The sequence below is a fragment of the Bombina bombina genome, chromosome 1, assembly GCF_027579735.1.
Source record: "Bombina bombina isolate aBomBom1 chromosome 1, aBomBom1.pri, whole genome shotgun sequence".
In the NCBI taxonomy this organism is placed as follows: Eukaryota; Metazoa; Chordata; class Amphibia; order Anura; family Bombinatoridae; genus Bombina; species Bombina bombina.
The window spans coordinates 993554575-993576048 of record NC_069499.1 but is presented as its reverse complement, the minus strand read 5'-3'; the positions used below and the strand labels follow the sequence as shown (position 1 = coordinate 993576048).

The 21474-nt window shown below is 42.7% G+C and overlaps 1 protein-coding gene across 1 annotated transcript in view; it reads right to left on the bottom strand.

Moving 5' to 3' along the window:
• ZBTB46 (zinc finger and BTB domain containing 46) overlaps positions 1-21474 on the bottom strand; it is a 134879-nt gene that overhangs the window by 41303 nt on the left and 72102 nt on the right. The window contains exons 4-5 of the mRNA XM_053711924.1: positions 16874-17158; positions 15268-15443 (exon numbers count right to left, since the gene is read on the bottom strand). Coding sequence (XP_053567899.1) covers positions 15268-15443; positions 16874-17158 — 461 coding nt within the window. The remainder of the gene's footprint in view (positions 1-15267; positions 15444-16873; positions 17159-21474) is intronic.

Genomic DNA, 21474 nt, shown 5'->3' with positions numbered 1-21474 from the left:
TGATCACTAGGCGCCCTCACCGGACCAACCGGACATAAAAAAAATGCCACGTGTCTGAACTAGGCCTCAAAGTCAGGACCAGCCTGAAACCAAGGGCCCCAGCACTGTCAAGGCCACAAAGTCTCCCCCGAGATGGAGAGATAAAAAAACTGTCAGACACTCTTGTAAACAGTGCAACCACAAATCGCAAGTATCAATTCCAGAGAAGAAAGTTCCCGAAGGAAACATCACACCACAACAGGAGCTTTAGACCAAATAATCATCATCCTCACCGGATGAAAATAAAGGATAAGGCAACCCGTAGGCTATCGCCCAGGAAGAACGGACAGACCCGCAGGACCAGACCAACAGGGGTCCCCGAGACTTCCAAGCTCAGAACTGGAAAAGGATACACAAATAACAAAGACTATAAGAAGACTACTTCATCCCCTTATGTCAATGCATGCAAGCCAGTCGAATATTAAGACTTAGAATCCCCAAACCCTGCAGCAACGCCCAAAGCATGCCTTAGTAGAGCACGAAGGCACGCCAGTCTATAACATAAGGCGCAACATATCTCCGCCAGGGCAAAAGGTTGACCCCCTGAGGCCTATGGGGCAGTCACTCCCCCAGAGGGCTGAACTGGACCAGGCGATCCCACGCCTGACGAGCCCTGGCTAACGGAACACGGACAAAATCTTAAGCACACTCCCGGGAAGTGCAGAGGCGCCAGCGCCAAAGATATGGCCATGCGGAACCATGTCATAACCTCCGGTGGGAACAGGCCACACTCCATAGAATCATACCTGCATGCGTAGTAAGAGTTGGTGGTAGGGAGCTCGTCTTATGGGAAATAAAATCCCCAGAGGCGGATGGCTCAGTGGGCACCCGATTCCCCAAGCCCAAGGAACAGAGCACTCTAAAACGGCATTCGGAACATAACTGATGGGCATGTATCACCCAGGCCAATTCATATTTTTTGCAAGAAGTAGAGTCTGAATCAGAGATCTCAGTTTCCGAAAAAAAAAATCAGAATCCTCCATAACTGGGACATTGAATAAAAAAAAATCTAAAAGGCACCTTACACCCCCAATGGCTGGGGCACTCACCACCTCCAGAGAACCAAACACCAGCAGACTAGGATTGCTCCGTCGCCACACGGTCAGGAATGCGCAAAAGCGCACTCGACCGTAAAGGCTGGGTCACTAGACATAGGCCGTTATGTTCTAAAATAGCTATGAGCCGAAGCAACACTACATAGTAGCAGACAGAATCACATAACAAACATGATTATAAACCCCCCCTGTTCAATAACCCCCCTCAGGAGATATTAACCCTTGATTCCGAGATACAAAAAGGAGTCTCACTGAGACCCTATGTTAAATTTATCCCTGAAAGGTTATAGCCCCTGTCAGATAAACAGTTGTATTACAATACATCCATGATGAAAGGATCTTACCGGATTCTACGCCGTAGAACAGGAACACGGCCCTTCAAGTGTGACAGAGAGTATCGTCGTCAATGCTGATTGTTTGTGGAGCTGTTAATATAAGTCGGGGTGGTTTCGCAGAAAGACTCCCTGCATCTCCGGACTCCCTGCATTTCACCCATACTCTCACTGAGAGGCTGACTGGACTACTTAAAACTCCAGTCCCATGCCGAAGAATACTACCCTCCATAAGAGACTATCGAAAACTTCTGGCACTTCTCTGCCAACCTCCTGGGACGAAAGGCAAAGAATGACTGGGGGATGAGGGAAGTGGGGGAGCTATTTAAGCTTTTGGCTGGGGTGTCTTTGCCTCCTCCTGGTGGTCAGGTTCTGAATTCCCAAAAGTAATGAATGCAGCTGTGGACTCTAACCTCTCTAACCCTCCCCCTCTACCTATTTGCCACACCTTAGGTACTGGCAGCTGTCTGCCAGTACCCAGTTTGCAGCAAAAACAGAATTTATGTTTACCTGATAAATTACTTTCTCCAACGGTGTGTCCGGTCCACGGCGTCATCCTTACTTGTGGGGATATTCTCTTCCCCAACAGGAAATGGCAAAGAGCCCAGCAAAGCTGGTCACATGATCCCTCCTAGGCTCCGCCTACCCCAGTCATTCGACCGACGTTAAGGAGGAATATTTGCATAGGAGAAACCATATGATACCGTGGTGACTGTAGTTAAAGAAAATAAATTATCAGACCTGATTAAAAAACCAGGGCGGGCCGTGGACCGGACACACCGTTGGAGAAAGTAATTTATCAGGTAAACATAAATTCTGTTTTCTCCAACATAGGTGTGTCCGGTCCACGGCGTCATCCTTACTTGTGGGAACCAATACCAAAGCTTTAGGACACGGATGAAGGGAGGGAGCAAATCAGGTCACCTAAATGGAAGGCACCACGGCTTGCAAAACCTTTCTCCCAAAAATAGCCGCAGAAGAAGCAAAAGTATCAAACTTGTAAAATTTGGTAAAAGTGTGCAGTGAAGACCAAGTCGCTGCCCTACATATCTGATCAACAGAAGCCTCGTTCTTGAAGGCCCATGTGGAAGCCACAGCCCTAGTGGAAGGAGCTGTGATCCTTTCAGGAGGCTGCCGTCCAGCAGTCTCGTAAGCCAATCTGATGATGCTTTTAATCCAAAAAGAGAGAGAGGTAGAAGTTGCTTTTTGACCTCTCCTTTTACCAGAATAAACAACAAACAAGGAAGATGTTTGTCTAAAATCCTTTGTAGCATCTAAATAGAATTTTAGAGTGCGAACAACATCCAAATTGTGCAACAAACGTTCCTTCTTCGAAACTGGTTTCGGACACAGAGAAGGCACGACTATCTCCTGGTTAATGTTTTTGTTAGAAACAACTTTTGGAAGAAAACCAGGTTAGTACGTAAAACCACCTTATCTGCATGGAACACCAGATAAGGAGGAGAACACTGCAGAGCAGATAATTCTGAAACTCTTCTAGCAGAAGAAATTGCAACCAAAAACAAAACTTTCCAAGATAATAAGTTAATATCAACGGAATGTAAGGGTTCAAACGGAACCCCCTGAAGAACTGAAAGAACTAAGTTGAGACTCCAAGGAGGAGTCAAAGGTTTGTAAACAGGCTTGATTCTAACCAGAGCCTGAACAAAGGCTTGAACATCTGGCACAGCTGCCAGCTTTTTGTGAAGTAACACAGACAAGGCAGAAATCTGTCCCATCAAGGAACTTGCAGATAATCCTTTTTCCAATCCCTCTCGAAGGAAGGATAGACTCTTAGGAATCTTAACCTTGTCCCAAGGGAATCCTTTAGATTCACACCAACAGATATATTTTTTCCAAATTTTGTGATAAATTTTTCTAGGTACAGGCTTTCTGGCCTGAACAAGAGTATCAATAACAGAATCTGAGAACCCTCGCTTTGATAAGATCAAGCGTTCAATCTCCAAGCAGTCAGCTGGAGTGGGACCAGATTCGGATGTTCGAACGGACCTTGAACAAGAAGGTCTCGTCTCAAAGGTAGCTTCCATGGTGGAGCCGATGACATATTCACCAGATCTGCATACCAAGTCCTGCGTGGCCACGCAGGAGCTATCAAGATCACCGACGCCCTCTCCTGATTGATCCTGGCTACCAGCCTGGGGATGAGAGGAAACGGCGGGAATACATAGGCTAGTTTGAAGGTCCAAGGTGCTACTATTGCATCTACTAGAGTCGCCTTGGGATCCCTGGATCTGGACCCGTAGCAAGGAACCTTGAAGTTCTGACGAGAGGCCATCAGATCCATGTCTGGAATGCCCCACAGTTGAGTGATTTGGGCAAAGATTTCCGGATGGAGTTCCCACTCCCCCGGATGCAATGTCTGACGACTCAGAAAATCCGCTTCCCAATTTTCCACTCCTGGGATGTGGATTGCAAACAGGTGGCAGGAGCGAGTCTCCGCCCATTGAATGATTCTGGTCACTTCTTCCATCGCCAGGGAACTCCTTGTTCCCCCCTGATGGTTGATGTACGCAACAGTCGTCATGTTGTCTGATTGAAACCGTATGAACTTGGCCCTCGCTAGCTGAGGCCAAGCCTTGAGAGCATTGAATATCGCTCTCAGTTCCAGAATATTTATCGGTAGAAGAGATTCTTCCCGAGACCAAAGACCCTGAGCTTTCAGGGATCCCCAGACCGCGCCCCAGCCCATCAGACTGGCGTCGGTCGTGACAATGACCCACTCTGGTCTGCGGGAGGTCACCCCTTGTGACAGGTTGTCCAGGGACAGCCACCAACGGAGTGAGTCTCTGGTCCTCTGATTTACTTGTATCTTCGGAGACAAGTCTGTATAGTCCCCATTCCACTGACTGAGCATACACAGTTGTAATGGTCTTAGATGAATGCGCGCAAAAGGAACTATGTCCATTGCCGCTACCATCAAACCTATCACTTCCATGCACTATGGAAGGAAGAGGAACGGAATGAAGTATCCGACAAGAGTTTAGAAGTTTTGTTTTTCTGGTCTCTGTCAGAAAAATCCTCATTTCTAAGGAGTCTATTATTATTCCCAAGAAGGGAACTCTTGTCGACGGAGATAGAGAACTCTTTTCCACGTTCACTTTCCATCCGTGAGATCTGAGAAAGGCCAGGACTATGTCCGTGTGAGCCTTTGCTTGAGGAAGGGACGACGCTTGAATCAGAATGTCGTCCAAGTAAGGTACTACAGCAATGCCCCTTGGTCTTAGCACCGCCAGAAGGGACCCTAGTACCTTTGAGAAAATCCTTGGAGCAGTGGCTAATCCGAAAGGAAGCGCCACGAACTGGTAATGCTTGTCCAGGAATGCGAACCTTAGGAACCGATGATGTTCCTTGTGGACAGGAATATGTAGATACGCATCCTTTAAATCCACCGTGGTCAAGAATTGACCTTCCTGGATGGAAGGATTGTTCGAATGGTTTCCATTTTGGACGATGGAACCTTCAGAAACTTGTTTAGGATCTTGAGATCTAAGATTGGTCTGAACGTTCCCTCTTTTTTGGGAACTACGAACAGATTGGAGTAGAACCCCATCCCTCGTTCTCTTAATGGAACAGGATGAATCACTTCCAGAAGATAACCTTGGGAGACTATTTCTAGCGCCCAAGGATCCAGAACATCTCTTGCCCAAGCCTGAGTGAAGAGAGAGAGTCTGCCCCCCACCAAATCCGGTCCCGGATCGGGGGCCCGCATCTCATGCTGTCTTGGGAGCAGTGGCAGGTTTCTTGGCCTGCTTTCCTTTGTTCCAGCCTTGCATAGGTCTCCAGGCTGGATTGGCTTGAGAAGTATTACCCTCCTGCTTAGAGGACGTAGCACTTGGGGCTGGTCCGTTTCTGCGAAAGGGACGAAAATTTGGTTTATTTTTGGCCTTGAAAGACCTATCCTGAGGAAGGGCGTGGCCCTTGCCCCCAGTGATATCAGAGATAATCTCTGTCAAGTCAGGGCCAAACAGTGTTTTCCCCTTGAAAGGAATGTCAAGCAATTTGTTCTTGGAAGACGCATCCGCTGACCAAGATTTTAACCAAAGCGCTCTGCGCGCCACAATAGCAAACCCAGAATTTTTCGCCGCTAACCTAGCCAATTGCAAGGTGGCGTCTAGGGTGAAAGAATTAGCCAATTTAAGAGCACGAATTCTGTCCATAATCTCCTCATAAGAAGAAGAATTACTAATAATCGCCTTTTCTAGTTCATCGAACCAGAAACACGCGGCTGTAGTGACAGGGACAATGCATGCAATTGGTTGTAGAAGGTAACCTTGCTGAACAAACATCTTTTTTAGCAAACCTTCTAATTTTTTATCCATAGGATCTTGGAAAGCACAACTATCTTCTATGGGTATAGTGGCGCGCTTGTTTAGAGTAGAAACCGCCCCCTCGACCTTGGGGACTGTCTGCCATAAGTCCTTTCTGGAGTCGACTATAGGAAACAATTTTTTAAATATGGGGGGAGGTACGAAAGGTATACCGGGCCTGTCCCATTCTTTATTAACAATGTACGCCACCCGCTTGGATATAGGAAAAGCTTCGGGGGGCCCCGGGGCCTCTAGGAACTTGTCCATTTTACATAGTGTTTCTGGAATCCAAATTGGATAACACCTCCTTAAGCAGAGCGCGGAGATGTTCCAACTTAAATTTAAAAGTAATCACATCAGGTTCAGCTTGTTGAGAAATTTTTCTTGAATCTGAAATTTCTCCCTCAGACAAAACCTCCCTGGCCCCCACAGACTGGTGTAGGGGCCCTTCAGAAACAATATCATCAGCGTCCTCATGCTCTTCAGTATTTTCTAAAACAGAGCAGTCGCGCTTTCGCTGATAAATGGGCATATTGGCTAAAATGTTTTTGATAGAATTATCCATTACAGCCGTTAATTGTTGCATAGTAAGGAGTATTGGCGCGCTAGATGTACTAGGGGCCTCCTGTATGGGCAAGACTGGTGTAGACGAAGGAGGGGATGATGCAGTACCATGCTTACTCCCCTCACTTGAGGAATCATCTTGGGCATCATTTTTACTAAATTTTTTATGACATAAATCACATCTATTTAAATGAGAAGGAACCTTGGCTTCCCCACAGTCAGAACACAATCTATCTGGTAGTTCAGACATGTTAAACAGGCATAAACTTGATAACAAAGCACAAAAAATGTTTTAAAATAAAACCGTTACTGTCACTTTAAATTTTAAATTGAACACACTTTATTACTGCAATTGCGAAAAAGTATGAAGGAATTGTTCAAAATTCACCAAAATTTCACCACAGTGTCTTAAAGCCTTAAAAGTATTGCACACCAAATTTGGAAGCTTTAACCCTTAAAATAACGGAACCGGAGCCGTTTTTATATTTAACCCCTTTACAGTCCCTGGAATCTGCTTTGCTGAGACCCAACCAAGCCCAAAGGGGAATACGATACCAAATGATGCCTTCAGAAAGACTTTTCTATGTATCAGAGCTCCACACACATGCAGCTGCATGCCATGCTGTTCTCAAAAACAAGTGCGCCATACCGGCGCGAAAATGAGGCTCTGACTATGATTAGGGAAAGCCCCTATAGAATAAAGTGTCTAAAACAGTGCCTGCCGATATTATTTTACAAAAAATACCCAGATTAAATGATTCCTCAAGGCTAAATATGTGTAAATATGATCGATTTAGCCCAGAAAATGTCTACAGTCTTAATAAACCCTTGTGAAGCCCTTATTTACTGTCTGAATAAAAATGGCTTACCGGATCCCATAGGGAAAATGACAGCTTCCAGCATTACATCGTCTTGTTAGAATGTGTCATACCTCAAGCAGCAAAAGACTGCTCACCGTTCCCCAACTGAAGTTAATTCCTCTCAACAGTCCTGTGTGGAACAGCCATGGATTTTAGTAACGGTTGCTAAAATCATTTTCCTCATACAAACAGAAATCTTCATCTCTTTTCTGTTTCAGAGTAAATAGTACATACCAGCACTATTTTAAAATAACAAACTCTTGATTGAATAATAAAAACTACAGTTAAACACTAAAAAACTCTAAGCCATCTCCGTGGAGATGTTGCCTGTACAACGGCAAAGAGAATGACTGGGGTAGGCGGAGCCTAGGAGGGATCATGTGACCAGCTTTGCTGGGCTCTTTGCCATTTCCTGTTGGGGAAGAGAATATCCCCACAAGTAAGGATGACGCCGTGGACCGGACACACCTATGTTGGAGAAATTGGCAATTTTTTAATAAAAAAAAATAAATAAGTCCAATTTTTTCTGTAGTGTAGCTGCCCCCACTCAATACACTACCCCCTCCCAGATCCCTTTCTGTTAATAGATCCCATATGGGATCCCCCTCGTTGCCCCTACTCCCTCCTTCCCCCTTAATTACTTTTTTTTTTTTTGTATGTATTCCCTGTAGCGTGGCCGAGCGGTCCCACCCACTCCCACCTCCTCCAGCGATGGGCCGCCCACCCACCTCCCTCCTTACGTTCCCACCCACCAACAATCTGCACCACCGCTCTCCGATGCAGAGAGGGCCACTCTGCAAATCTATTTCTGCAGTGCCCCACTCATGGGGCATGCAGAAATAGCGCAATCTCGCTATTTTGAGCGAGATCGAGGCAGAGAGAAGCCCAGGACTGCAGCGACGTACAGGGTATGTCACTGGTCCTTAAGAGTATAATGACCAGCATCGTACAGGGTACGGCGCTGGTCGTTAAGGGGTTAAGCAACTCCCGGAGGAGTCTCAACCTCCAGTTTAAGAAGTAATGGTGTAAATTTATTTTTTATAAATTTTAAAATGAAGCCAATTTTGATTTTCTCAGAGGGATGGCTTTGACAATGTATTCAAGCTCCTACCCGTTAAAACTTACCAAGCTAGTAAATAAATATTGGTTCATGTAAATGGTATTGTATGTATGTGGGTTGTATGCTGTCTTCGTGCTACTGCCTCCCTTGCAGTTAGAACATAAGGTAGCTAAAAGCTATTTTTGTGCCAATCACGTACAAGTACGACAGGGTTTTAAAATCTAACATTGGAAAGAAGGGGATTCCCTTTTTCCAAATCAGGGTTTCATACACCTCTGTGTTTTATGGGATAGAATAGGGTCTCTAAAGTGTTACCCCTCATCCTCAAACTATGCTTTGGTGTGAACTAGGGGCAGGATATCACCATTAATACAGATGTGTCCTGAAAATTAGAGGAGGTTGTGACCTGTTAATTAAAAGAATAAAAAAGGGGAATTCCCTATTTCACACGAGGGGGTCTCATACCCTTTTAAGTAGCTCTATAATAGTCCCCACTTCACTATAAATTACCTGATTAACTTGTCCCTCTAGCACAAAAGGGGGGGAGGTCTTGTTAGACCCCCCCTTTCCCCTCCAGGTAAACAGTGCTACATCATACAAGGACATAAGACAACACTCATTTGAAAGTAGAAGCCCAGCAAGTGGTCTAGGTAAGATATAGACTTTTAAAGCCACCCCTAAAGGCTCAAACTCACTAACAATGAAATCCGTGCATTGTGGTGGTGTCACCTTCAGCCTGTAATTAGAAAACTGCAGTCTCCTGCCTCGGCTGCAGCGCTGCAAGTCCCTCTCCCTACATTATATTGCAACAAATAATGTGGCAGAAGAAATAAGAAAGCCTAAACAGTAAAAAAACATAATTTATGCTTACCTGATAAATTCCTTTCTTCTGTAGTGTGATCAGTCCACGGGTCATCATTACTTCTGGGATATTACTCCTCCCCAACAGGAAGTGCAAGAGGATTCACCCAGCAGAGCTGCATATAGCTCCTCCCCTCTACGTCACTCCCAGTCATTCGACCAAGGACCAACGAGAAAGGAAAAGCCAAGGGTGAAGTGGTGACTGGAGTATAAATTAAAAAATATTTACCTGCCTTAAAAACAGGGCGGGCCGTGGACTGATCACACTACAGAAGAAAGGAATTTATCAGGTAAGCATAAATTATGTTTTCTTCTGTTAAGTGTGATCAGTCCACGGGTCATCATTACTTCTGGGATACCAATACCAAAGCAAAAGTACACGGATGACGGGAGGGATAGGCAGGCTCTTTATACAGAAGGAACCACTGCCTGAAGAACCTTTCTCCCAAAAATAGCCTCCGATGAAGCAAAAGTGTCAAATTTGTAAAATTTGGAAAAAGTATGAAGCGAAGACCAAGTTGCAGCCTTGCAAATCTGTTCAACAGAGGCCTCATTCTTGAAGGCCCAAGTGGAAGCCACAGCTCTAGTAGAATGAGCTGTAATTCTTTCAGGAGGCTGCTGTCCAGCAGTCTCATAAGCTAAACGAATTATGCTACGAAGCCAAAAAGAAAGAGAGGTAGCGGAAGCTTTTTGACCTCTCCTCTGCCCAGAGTAAATGACAAACAGAGAAGACGTTTGTCGAAATTCCTTAGTTGCCTGTAAGTAAAATTTTAGAGCACGGACTACATCCAGGTTGTGCAGTAGACGTTCCTTCTTTGAAGAAGGATTTGGGCATAAAGAAGGAACAACAATCTCTTGATTGATATTCCTGTTAGTAACTACCTTAGGTAAGAACCCAGGTTTAGTACGCAGGACTACCTTATCCGAATGAAAAATCAAATAAGGAGAATCACAATGTAAGGCTGATAATTCAGAGACTCTTCGAGCCGAGGAAATAGCCATTAAAAATAGAACTTTCCAAGATAACAACTTTATATCAATGGAATGAAGGGGTTCAAACAGAACGCCCTGTAAAACATTAAGAACAAGGTTTAAACTCCATGGTGGAGCAACAGTTTTAAACACAGGCTTAATTCTGGCCAAAGCCTGACAAAAAGCCTGGACGCCAGGAACTTCTGACAGACGTTTGTGTAACAGAATGGACAGAGCTGAGATCTGTCCCTTTAATGGACTAGCAGATAAACCCTTTTCTAAACCTTCTTGTAGAAAAGACAATATCCTAGGAATCCTAACCTTACTCCAAGAGTAACCTTTGGATTCACACCAATATAGGTATTTACGCCATATCTTATGGTAAATCTTTCTGGTAACAGGTTTCCTAGCCTGTATTAAGGTATCAATAACTGACTCAGAAAATCCACGTCTTGATAAAATCAAGCGTTCAATTTCCAAGCAGTCAGCTTCAGAGAAGTTAGATTTTGATGTTTGAAGGGACCCTGTATCAGAAGATCCTGTTTCAGAGGTAGAGACCAAGGTGGACAGGATGACATGTCCACCAGGTCTGCATACCAAGTCCTGCGTGGCCACGCAGGTGCTATTAGAATCACTGATGCTCTCTCTTGTTTGATTCTGGCAATCAATCGAGGAAGCAACGGGAAGGGTGGAAACACGTAAGCCATCCTGAAGTCCCAAGGTGCTGTCAGAGCATCTATCAGGACTGCTCCTGGATCCCTGGATCTGGACCCGTAACGAGGAAGCTTGGCGTTCTGTCGAGACGCCATGAGATCTATCTCTGGTTTGCCCCAACGTCGAAGTATTTGGGCAAAGACCTCCGGATGAAGTTCCCACTCCCCCGGATGAAAAGTCTGACGACTTAAGAAATCCGCCTCCCAGTTCTCCACTCCCGGGATGTGGATTGCTGACAGGTGGCAAGAGTGAGACTCTGCCCAGCAAATTATCTTTGATACTTCCATCATAGCTAGGGAGCTTCTTGTCCCTCCCTGATGGTTGATGTAAGCTACAGTCGTGATGTTGTCCGACTGAAACCTGATGAACCCCCAGAGTTGTCAACTGGGGCCAAGCCAGGAGGGCATTGAGAACTGCTCTCAATTCCAGAATGTTTATTGGCAGGAGACTCTCCTCCTGACTCCATTGTCCCTGAGCCTTCAGAGAATTCCAGACGGCACCCCAACCTAGAAGGCTGGCGTCTGTTGTTACAATTGTCCAGTCTGGTCTGCTGAAAGCCACCATAGAAGAGAATTTCTGGTCTCTTGATCCAGATTCAGAGAAGGGGATAAGTCTGAGTAATCCCCATTCCACTGACTTAGCATGCACAGTTGCAGTGGTCTGAGGTGTAAGCGTGCAAAGGGTACTATGTCCATTGCCGCTACCATTAAGCCGATTACCTCCATGCATTGAGCCACTGACGGGTGTTGAATGGAATGAAGGGTGCGGCAAGCACTTTGAAGTCTTGTTAGCCTGTCCTCTGTCAGGTAAATCTTCATTTCTACAGAATCTATAAGAGTCCCCAGGAAGGGAACTCTTGTGAGTGGAACGAGTGAACTTTTCTTTTCGTTCACCTTCCATCCGTGTGACCTTAGAAATGCCAGCACTAACTCTGTATGAGACTTGGCAGTTTGAAAGCTTGAAGCTTGTATCAGAATGTCGTCTAGGTATGGAGCTACCGAGATTCCCCGCGGTCTTAGTACCGCCAGAAGAGCACCCAGAACCTTTGTGAAGATTCTTGGAGCTGTAGCCAATCCGAATGGAAGAGCCACAAACTGGTAATGCCTGTCTAGGAAGGCAAACCTTAGGTACCGATAATGATCTTTGTGAATCGGTATGTGAAGGTAAGCATCTTTTAAATCTACAGTGGTCATGTATTGACCCTCTTGGATCATAGGTAAAATTGTCCGAATAGTCTCCATCTTGAACGATGGAACTCTTAGGAATTTGTTTAGGATCTTTAAGTCCAGGATTGGTCTGAAAGTTCCCTCTTTTTTGGGAACCACAAACAGATTTGAGTAAAACCCCTGTCCCTGTTCCGATCGTGGAACTGGATGGATTACTCCCATTAACAAGAGCTCTTGTACGCAGCGTAGAAACGCCTCTTTCTTTGTCTGGATTGTTGACAATCTTGACAGATGAAATCTCTCTCTTGGAGGAGAGTATTTGAAGTCCAGAAGGTATCCCTGAGATATTATCTCTAGCGCCCAGGGATCCTGAACATCTCTTGCCCAAGCCTGGGCGAAGAGAGAAAGTCTGCCCCCCACTAGATCCGATCCCGGATCGGGGGCCCTCAATTCATGCTGTTTTAGGGGCAGCAGCAGGTTTCCTAGTCTGCTTGCCCTTGTTCCAGGACTGGTTAGGTTTCCAGCCTTGTCTGTAGCGAGCAACAGCTCCTTCCTGTTTTGGTGCAGAGGAAGTTGATGCTGCTCCTGCTTTGAAATTACGAAAGGAACGAAAATTAGACTGTCTAGTCTTGGCTTTGGCTTTGTCCTGAGGCAGGGCATGGCCTTTACCTCCTGTAATGTCAGCGATAATCTCTTTCAACCCGGGCCCGAATAAGGTCTGCCCTTTGAAAGGTATATTAAGCAATTTAGACTTAGAAGTAACATCAGCTGACCAGGATTTTAGCCACAGCGCCCTGCGTGCCTGAATGGCGAATCCTGAATTCTTCGCCATTTAGTAAGATGTACTACGGCCTCCGAAATGAATGAATTAGCTAGTTTAAGGACTCTAAGCCTGTCCGTAATGTCGTCCAGAGTAGCTGAACCAATGTTCTCTTCCAGAGACTCAATCCAGAATGCCGCTGCAGCCGTGATCGGCGCCATGCATGCAAGGGGTTGCAATATAAAACCTTGTTGAACAATCATTTTCTTAAGGTAACCCTCTAACTTTTTATCCATTGGATCTGAAAAAGCACAGCTATCCTCCACCGGGATAGTGGTACGCTTAGCTAAGGTAGAAACTGCTCCCTCCACCTTAGGGACCGTTTGCCATAAGTCCCTTGTGGTGGCGTCTATTGGAAACATTTTTCTAAATATCGGAGGGGGTGAGAACGGCACACCGGGTCTATCCCACTCCTTAGTAACAATTTCAGTAAGTCTCTTAGGTATAGGAAAAACCTCAGTACTCGTCGGTACCGCAAAATATTTATCCAACCTACACATTTTCTCTGGTATTGCAACTGTGTTACAATCATTCAGAGCCGCTAACACCTCCCCTAGTAATACACGGAGGTTTTCCAGTTTAAATTTAAAATTTTAAATATCTGAATCCAGTCTGTTTGGATCAGAACCGTCACCCACAGAATGAAGTTCTCCGTCCTCATGTTCTGCCACCTGTGACGCAGTGTCTGACATGGCCCTAATATTATCAGCGCACTCTGTTCTCACCCCAGAGTGATCACGCTTACCTCTTAGTTCTGGTAATTTAGCCAAAACCTCAGTCATAACAGTAGCCATATCCTGTAATGTGATTTGTAATGGCCGCCCAGATGTACTCGGCGCTACAATATCACGCACCTCCCTCTGAGCGGGAGATATAGGTACTGACACGTGAGGCGAGTTAGTCGGCATAACTCTCCCCTCGTTGTTTGGTGAAATTTGTTCAATTTGTACAGATTGACTTTTATTTAAAGTAGCATCAATACAGTTAGTACATAAATTTCTATTGGGCTCCACTTTGGCATTGCAACAAATGACACAGGTATCATCCTCTGAATCAGACATGTTTAACACACTAGCAAATAAACTTGCAACTTGGAAATACAATTCAATTAGAATATATTAAAACGTACTGTGCCTTTAAGAAGCACAGAAGATCTATGACAGTTGAAAATTAATAAATTGAAACAGTTATAGCCTCAATCCTTGTAAACAACACAACTTTAGCAAAGGTTTAATCCCATTAGCAAAGATAACAAATTCTGAAAGCAGGAAACAAATTACAGAATAAACGTTTTTTATCTCAGTCAAACTATAATTCTCACAGCTCTGCTGAGAGAAATTACCTCCCTCAAAATAAGTTTTGAAGACCCCTGAGCTCTGTAGAGATGAACCGGATCATGCAGGGAATACAATGAGTTGCTGACTGAAATATTTGATGCATAGAAAAAGCGCCAAAAAACGGCCCCTCCCCCTCACACACAGCAGTGAGGGAGAACAGAAACTGTCAGAAAAACAGATTAAGCAACTGCCAAGTGGAAAAATAGTGCCCAAACATTTATTCACACAGTACCTCAGCAAATGAAAACGATTTTACATTCCAGCAAAAACGTTAAACATAATCTCTAGTTATTAAACAGCTTTATGTATTTCTTACAGTGTAATTCTAGTGAAGTACCATTCCCCAGAATACTGAAGTGTAAAGTATACATACATGACATTATATCGGTATGGCAGGATTTTCTCATCAATTCCATTGTCAGAAAATAAAAACTGCTACATACCTCTATGCAGATTCATCTGCCCGCTGTCCCCTGATCTGAAGTTTACCTCACTCCTCAGATGGCCGAGAACAGCAATATGATCTTAACTACTCCGGCTAAAATCATAGCAAAACTCTGGTAGATTCTTCTTCAAACTCTGCCAGAGAGGTAATAACACACTCCGGTGCTATTTTAAAATAACAAACTTTTGATTGAAGATATAAAACTAAGTATAATCACCATAGTCCTCTCACACATCCTATCTAGTCGTTGGGTGCAAGAGAATGACTGGGAGTGACGTAGAGGGGAGGAGCTATATGCAGCTCTGCTGGGTGAATCCTCTTGCACTTCCTGTTGGGGAGGAGTAATATCCCAGAAGTAATGATGACCCGTGGACTGATCACACTTAACAGAAGAAATATACCTTTTGCGAAACATGAAAGATTAGCCCCCCACTTGTACTGCAAAATTATGGTTAAATTTAGGCACCATGCTTTCTAATTATGACGGTTATCCCTTATGGCATATGGTATGATGAGGGTACTTTGTACTTGTTTTATGGTACAATACATACCCTGTAATCACTCTACACACCCTGCGCATGGTGGTTATGCTGCAATTAACTCTTTGGTCCTATGTGGTGCAATACAAACCCATTATCTTGGGTTTTCAGTTTGATTCCAGGCCTGTGCTATACAACCTCACCCTGTGATTATGATACACAATATTGGTCTTACCAGAGTATGCCTCTTCATGTGCTCTCTTCGTGTGAATTTTTTTCCGCAGATCTCGCAGGGGTATGGTCTCTCCCCTGTATGGGATCTCATGTGCCTTTTTAGGATACACTGGTGCATGGCAGAGAAGCTGCAGTATGGGCACTTGAACTTCTTTCGGATCACTGTAAATTCATTCACTGGATGGAACAAAATGAGAAGATGCTGAAATGTATAAATTCCCGTGGTCAGTATATTAGCCTGCTAAATAAAACATTATCCATTCCCCATATTTACTAAGCTCAGAATACAGTTACAGTGGAGCTGAAAACCTTAGCAGACATGTCACTGTATATGACAGATTTTCCAGTTACAACTTTTTTGCATTGATGAAAAGGAATAACCCCAAATTGTAAAGAATAGAGCTGCTTAAGTGAACAAAATAATACAAACTCCTTTGTATAGGATCACATGATCATCTACATTATGCCCGTCCACCCCCACTGTCTGGTGCCAGGTCTGAGATCTCAATGAGATTAGAATAAAATCAGACCATCTGCTAATCAGTGTCCTCATGTAACCAAGAGGAATTAAGATACAGAACAAATCAGTAAACACTGGGGGTAGAGAATAGTACAGACATTTGCATGAAAAATTGGTCACTTGTTTATAGAACAGAAAGGGTGAAGAGTCACAGGTATTTGCAAAATTGCAAGACAAGAGCCTGATACAGGAGCTGAAAATACTGGGGGGGGGGGGTTATGAATGTTGAATTTAAAAATAAATTGTTTTTAGTAGCAATAACATTTATCTGTCCATTTCATAATTCAGAAAATCATAGACCAGAAAATGACAGTGCCTTATATTGCTTACCCCATAAGCACACCCAGACAAAAATAAAAACACTGGGTATTTTTATGGAACCTTTTCACTTAAGATAGATAGGAGATGGAATTAAAGATAGCTATGAGATGACTGGGCGTAATGGCCAAATACAATGGTCAAAATGTGTCATAATTGACAACTAAAAAGTCTAGAGACCCTTAAGATTTGCTTATATTAGTTTATTTAAACTTCCAGGATATGAATGAACCCAATAAATTGTGTACCCAGGACAAGGGTTCCTACTTATTGGGTGCACAAACCCATGCCCCATGTCATGAAACCTCAAAAGGAGCACTTGTCGAAAAAAAGTTACCTAGAACAACGTTATGATTTTGTATAAAAACTGTGCTTTGGCCTACATTTCCCAGAGAGGTTAAATCTGCTGCACATTGGGTATTGGGTTGTGGTTTCAGTTAGCAGAAACCACTATTTCATATTAAAAAAATATACCTAAAGGAACAATTACCCATACATTTTAAACTCTGTAGCTGGTATAACAAGTAACTGGAAACGTATTAAAGATTTTACAGTACACCATCCCTTTAAATGTAGTGTGTCCCAGAAAGGAAACAGCATTTTATGCAGGAATATACCCTTTAAAATCTAGTTTCCTCTGATATTTAATGAAGCATCAGACTGATAAAAGAAAGCATGCAAAAAAATAAAAGGATCCTCAGAGAGATAATAGTGAGGGAGTCACAAGAACAACTGAACTGTGTGATGGAGGAAGAAGAGAGAAACTTACGGGAGAGCGAGTGGGTTCCTTTGGGGAGGTATTCGAACAGAAGTGAGCTCTCCTCCCCAAGGACGTCTGCTTTCAGAGACAGGAGGCTATTCTTGCTCATTAATGCACTGCGCAGGTTGGTGACATTGGAGACCTGCTGGTGGTTGTTATCTTTCTCCATCCCAAGTGTATGTGATAAATATGCAACCTCCCCTGCATGCAGGGACTCTTCGCCTTGTGAATACAGGTCCACACGCTCATCACGGCTATCTGAACTGACTGGCTCAATGACCGTTACGTCTTCACCTGAAAGGAGAGAGGAAGGTAACAAGTGAGAAATAAACCACATATGCCTAGGAAAGAGGTTAAAGGACCACTAAATACAGTAGAATTGCATAATAAAAAGATAAGGCAATAACATCTGCTCTGAATTTCAAATAAACAGTAGCGTGTTTTTTTTATGACAAATTTATTTTTTCTCCTACTTTTCTGGTCCCCTGTATCATGTGACAGACATCAGCCAATCACAGACTAGTGTTCGTACACTGTGAGCTTGTGCACATGCTCAGTAGGATCTTGTTCCCCAGAAAGTGTGTATATAAAGAGACACTGCAGAATTTGATAATGGAAGTAAACTGGAAAGTCTCTAAAAACTGCATGCTCTTTCTGAATCATAAGTTTATTTTGACTTGCGTGTCCCTTTAAAAACGCATGCTGTCTGAATCATGAAGGTTTAATTTTGACTTTAGTGTCCCTTTAACCCTTTGAGTGCTAAGCACTTTCCCACCTGGGTGCTAATATTTTCTAAGGTTTTTTTAATTTTTTTAATTTTTGAAAAAACATATTTAACTTTTTTTCTTTTTTTTACAGACCCCCAAGACTTACACTGGTTAGGAGATTCCCATTCCAACAGTGGGTCTTAACATTATTAAGTATAAATAAAGTTGTGCGGTGACGTCATCACGTTATTGCGCGTGACGTCACTGCGCATCACGTGAAGCCCCGGCGATGCCTGTCACTCTACCGGGGTAGAAGCGGTTAGGAGCCCCCAGATCTCCCTCAAGGTGGGAAAGTGCTCACGACGGCTCTGAGCCGTCATTAGCACCAGAGCGAGAAACTCTGATGGCTCAGAGACGTCATTTGCACTCAAAGGGTTAAAGGGACATGACCCCATATTTTTTCTTTCATGGTTTAGAAAGAGCATGCAGTTTTAAGCAACTTTCTAATTTACTTCTATTATCTAATTTGCTTCATTCTCTTGATATTCTTTGCTGAAAAGCATATCTAGATAGGCTCAGTAGCTGCTGATAGGTTGGTGCACATGGATGCCTGATGTGATTGGCTCTTTCTTCAACAAAGAATATCTAAAAAAATGAAGCAAATTAGATAATAGAAGAAAATTGGAAAGTTGTTTAAAATTGTATTCTCTATCTGAATCAGGAAAGAAAAAAAATTTGGGTTTAGTGTCCCTTTAAAGACAGTAAAGTTAAAATTAAACTTTCATGATACAGATAGAGCATGCAGTCTTATTTCCATTATTAAATTGTGCACAGTCTTTTTAAGTGCACACTTTGAGGCACAGGCTCTACTGAGCATGTGCAATAGTTCAATGTATACATATATGAATCTATAATTGGATGATGGCTGTCACATGATACAGGGAGCCGCAAATTTAAGTAAATTTATTTTGGAAAATGATGATGGTAAACAGTCCTCCATAACATATGGAATATGTTTCCCGTCACTAGGAGGAGGTCAATAACCCATATCTGAACTTGAAATCCCTCCCACCTTCCATCTCTCTGTTTTTTTCTTGGCCTCGTAGGAGTTGGTTAAGATATGTGAGATAGGTGTTTCCAGATATTTGCTTATGGATTTAAATACCCTATGCGCACAGTATTTCTCTATGGGACTTCAGTCATCCTCAGCCTCCCCCTGAGGGACACAGATATTTCCGACTGCAATCCTCTGTGGTACCTGATACCTGCACTGGATGTGCTCTCTACTGTATAATGCTGCAGCTGAATTGACAAGGATTGGACATGCCTGGTAAGCCAGCAAAGGGGTGCTGAGTAAGTGACTTTACAAAGCACACACAAAGCCCAGAGGCTAATATGTAGATACTCTAATACAGGTACAGCAAAGCCAGGGACTTGTTCTCCTCATGAAACATTTTTTTTTTTCCCCCAGGTCCCTACCTACCCTATTCTTATCAGGGACATAGCCAGGTAACACGGTTGCTCTTGGCAGCTCTGGGGAAATATGGCACTTTTTATAAAATAGGTGCCTTTTTACAAAATAGTGGAGTTAGCTCATCAATAGAGGAAACTCTGGTTAGGCAGGGGAGCACGTTTTTATGAGGGAAAAGTATTTATTATGCTTGTTGCACATTATATAATTTTATTAAATTTAAAATGGCTTTGAAGCCTTCTCTGGGGCACTGGCTTCTCTCCCAGTGGTAGCCCTGCACCCTCAGCTTCCTAATCACTCAGGAGTTGTTACTAGACAGAGAACAGCTCAGGAAATTATAGGACAGTCATTTGTAAAGTACTTCATGCGTAATTCATTCTTCTAAGCACATCCCCTTGTAGGAGCTGCCAGAGAATTACTTGGGCTGGAGTCTGGGAGCAGTTTCAATAAAAAAAGTGTTAAAGGAGTTATTAAGCTTTGTGTAGCATTTTTCTACCAATTTTATTACCGTATTTATGTATGTATGTATATATGTATTGGGTACTTGTAATCACCGGCAAGGGTCTCAAGGCACTGCTCATTTTATCAACCTTGGAAGGATGAAAGGCTGATTGGACCTCGCCGGGATCGAACCTGCTACCCAGCTCAGCCACAGTGCCTTAGCATGCTGACCTATCTGGTGTATCTACATACTCTGCTATTACACACTATGGAGCAAAATGAATATGTCCCCACTGATATTAATCATTAGAGGAATCATTTACTGATAACACTCCCTGTACATAGATAACACATGTTTTACTAGCTTGTTCCACTAGGTCATGTCAACACACTCTGTGAGAGCTATTTACCTCAAATTGAGCATGTAATTCAGCCACAACCTTTTTACTTCTTCTAAGGAATTATGTACTGTCTATGTTGCTCAGGACCCATTTTACTCCTGAGTAAAAGAATAGCTATCAAGGCTATGGCAATATATTTTGTGGCTATTATTATTATTATTGAGTTTTATACTCTTATTAAACTCTCTGCCGTTAAAGCACTACATGCTGTATATACACAGAGGGTTAATCACCTATTCCTAAGGGTTCAGATTTGATAACATCCTCTATGCAGGTGTTTTTGCAAAGACATTTAGGCAGCTGCACAACTCAGCACATTCTTACGTGATCTACAGTGTACCCAATTTACTATAATATGTGCACGTATATATTGTACTGAACATAATGACATATGGTGCCATAATCATTTATCATAACTATCTGCGCTATTAAAGTGATGGTAAACTCTCCCCTTTTTAAAATCAGATCTGGAATGTAAGCGCCATTTTAGATGGAGTTTAATTCATTAGCTGTAAAGAAGATGCGCTATAACTTACTTTTTATTATAGATATGAAATTCAAATACTGCATGCTCCTCCGCCCACTTCAAAAGTAAAATTTTCTGTGAGCTAACAGATTGAATTGTTGTCCAATCAGCGCTGTCCCCATCTGGCACTTTTGTTGTAGCTAGAGCATTGATTGGAGAGTAATTCAATCATTTAGCTGACAGGAAAATTGACTTTTGAAGTGGGTGGTGTAACGTGGGGTATTTGAATTTCATATCTATATTAATAACTAAGTTTTAGCGCATCTTCATTGCACATGATGAATAAAACTCCATCTAAAATAGAGCTTACATTCCAGATCTGATTTTAAAAAGGGGAGAGTTTACCATCACTTTAATACTTCTGTATAAGTCAATAAAACATTGTACTCCTACCATTGCCAGGGGATGTTAACAGATAGTTTTCTTTTTATATTTATTGCATGTGCAGCAGTACACTTGATTTTTACATGTAGATATGCAACATGTTCTATGTTATTAGTGTACACACTATTATAATATATGCTCCTCTAGGAATATACCTTTCATGTATATTACTCTGCATGTTTAATTTCAAATGTAGCAGTGCAGTATTTTTCTGTATTTTAGTATAACAGTGGAGATCCTTTAGATATAAAATCTATTCTAAACTCTTTTATACCTATGTTATTTGTAATTTATATCTATGTTCAAAGGTTATATTATGCAGATACTGAACTTTGATCATGAATATTTTCATTAAAGTGGATAAGATTTATTGGTATCTCTTTTATACCTATTGTATTGGTAATTTATATGTATGCACATACATTTATCATGCAGATACTGAACATTAAACCCAAAATTTGTCATTCAAGGTTAGGATATAGAATACAATTTTAAACAACGTTGGCATTTATTCTATTATCTAATGTGCTTCATTCACTTGGTAACCTTTGTTGAAGAAGTAGCAACACACTACTAGGAGGTAACTGAATGCACTGGGTAAGCAAGGCATTTATGTGCAACCTCTGAGCCTACCTAGATGTCCTTTTCAACAAAGGATACCTAGAGAAGCAAACAAATTA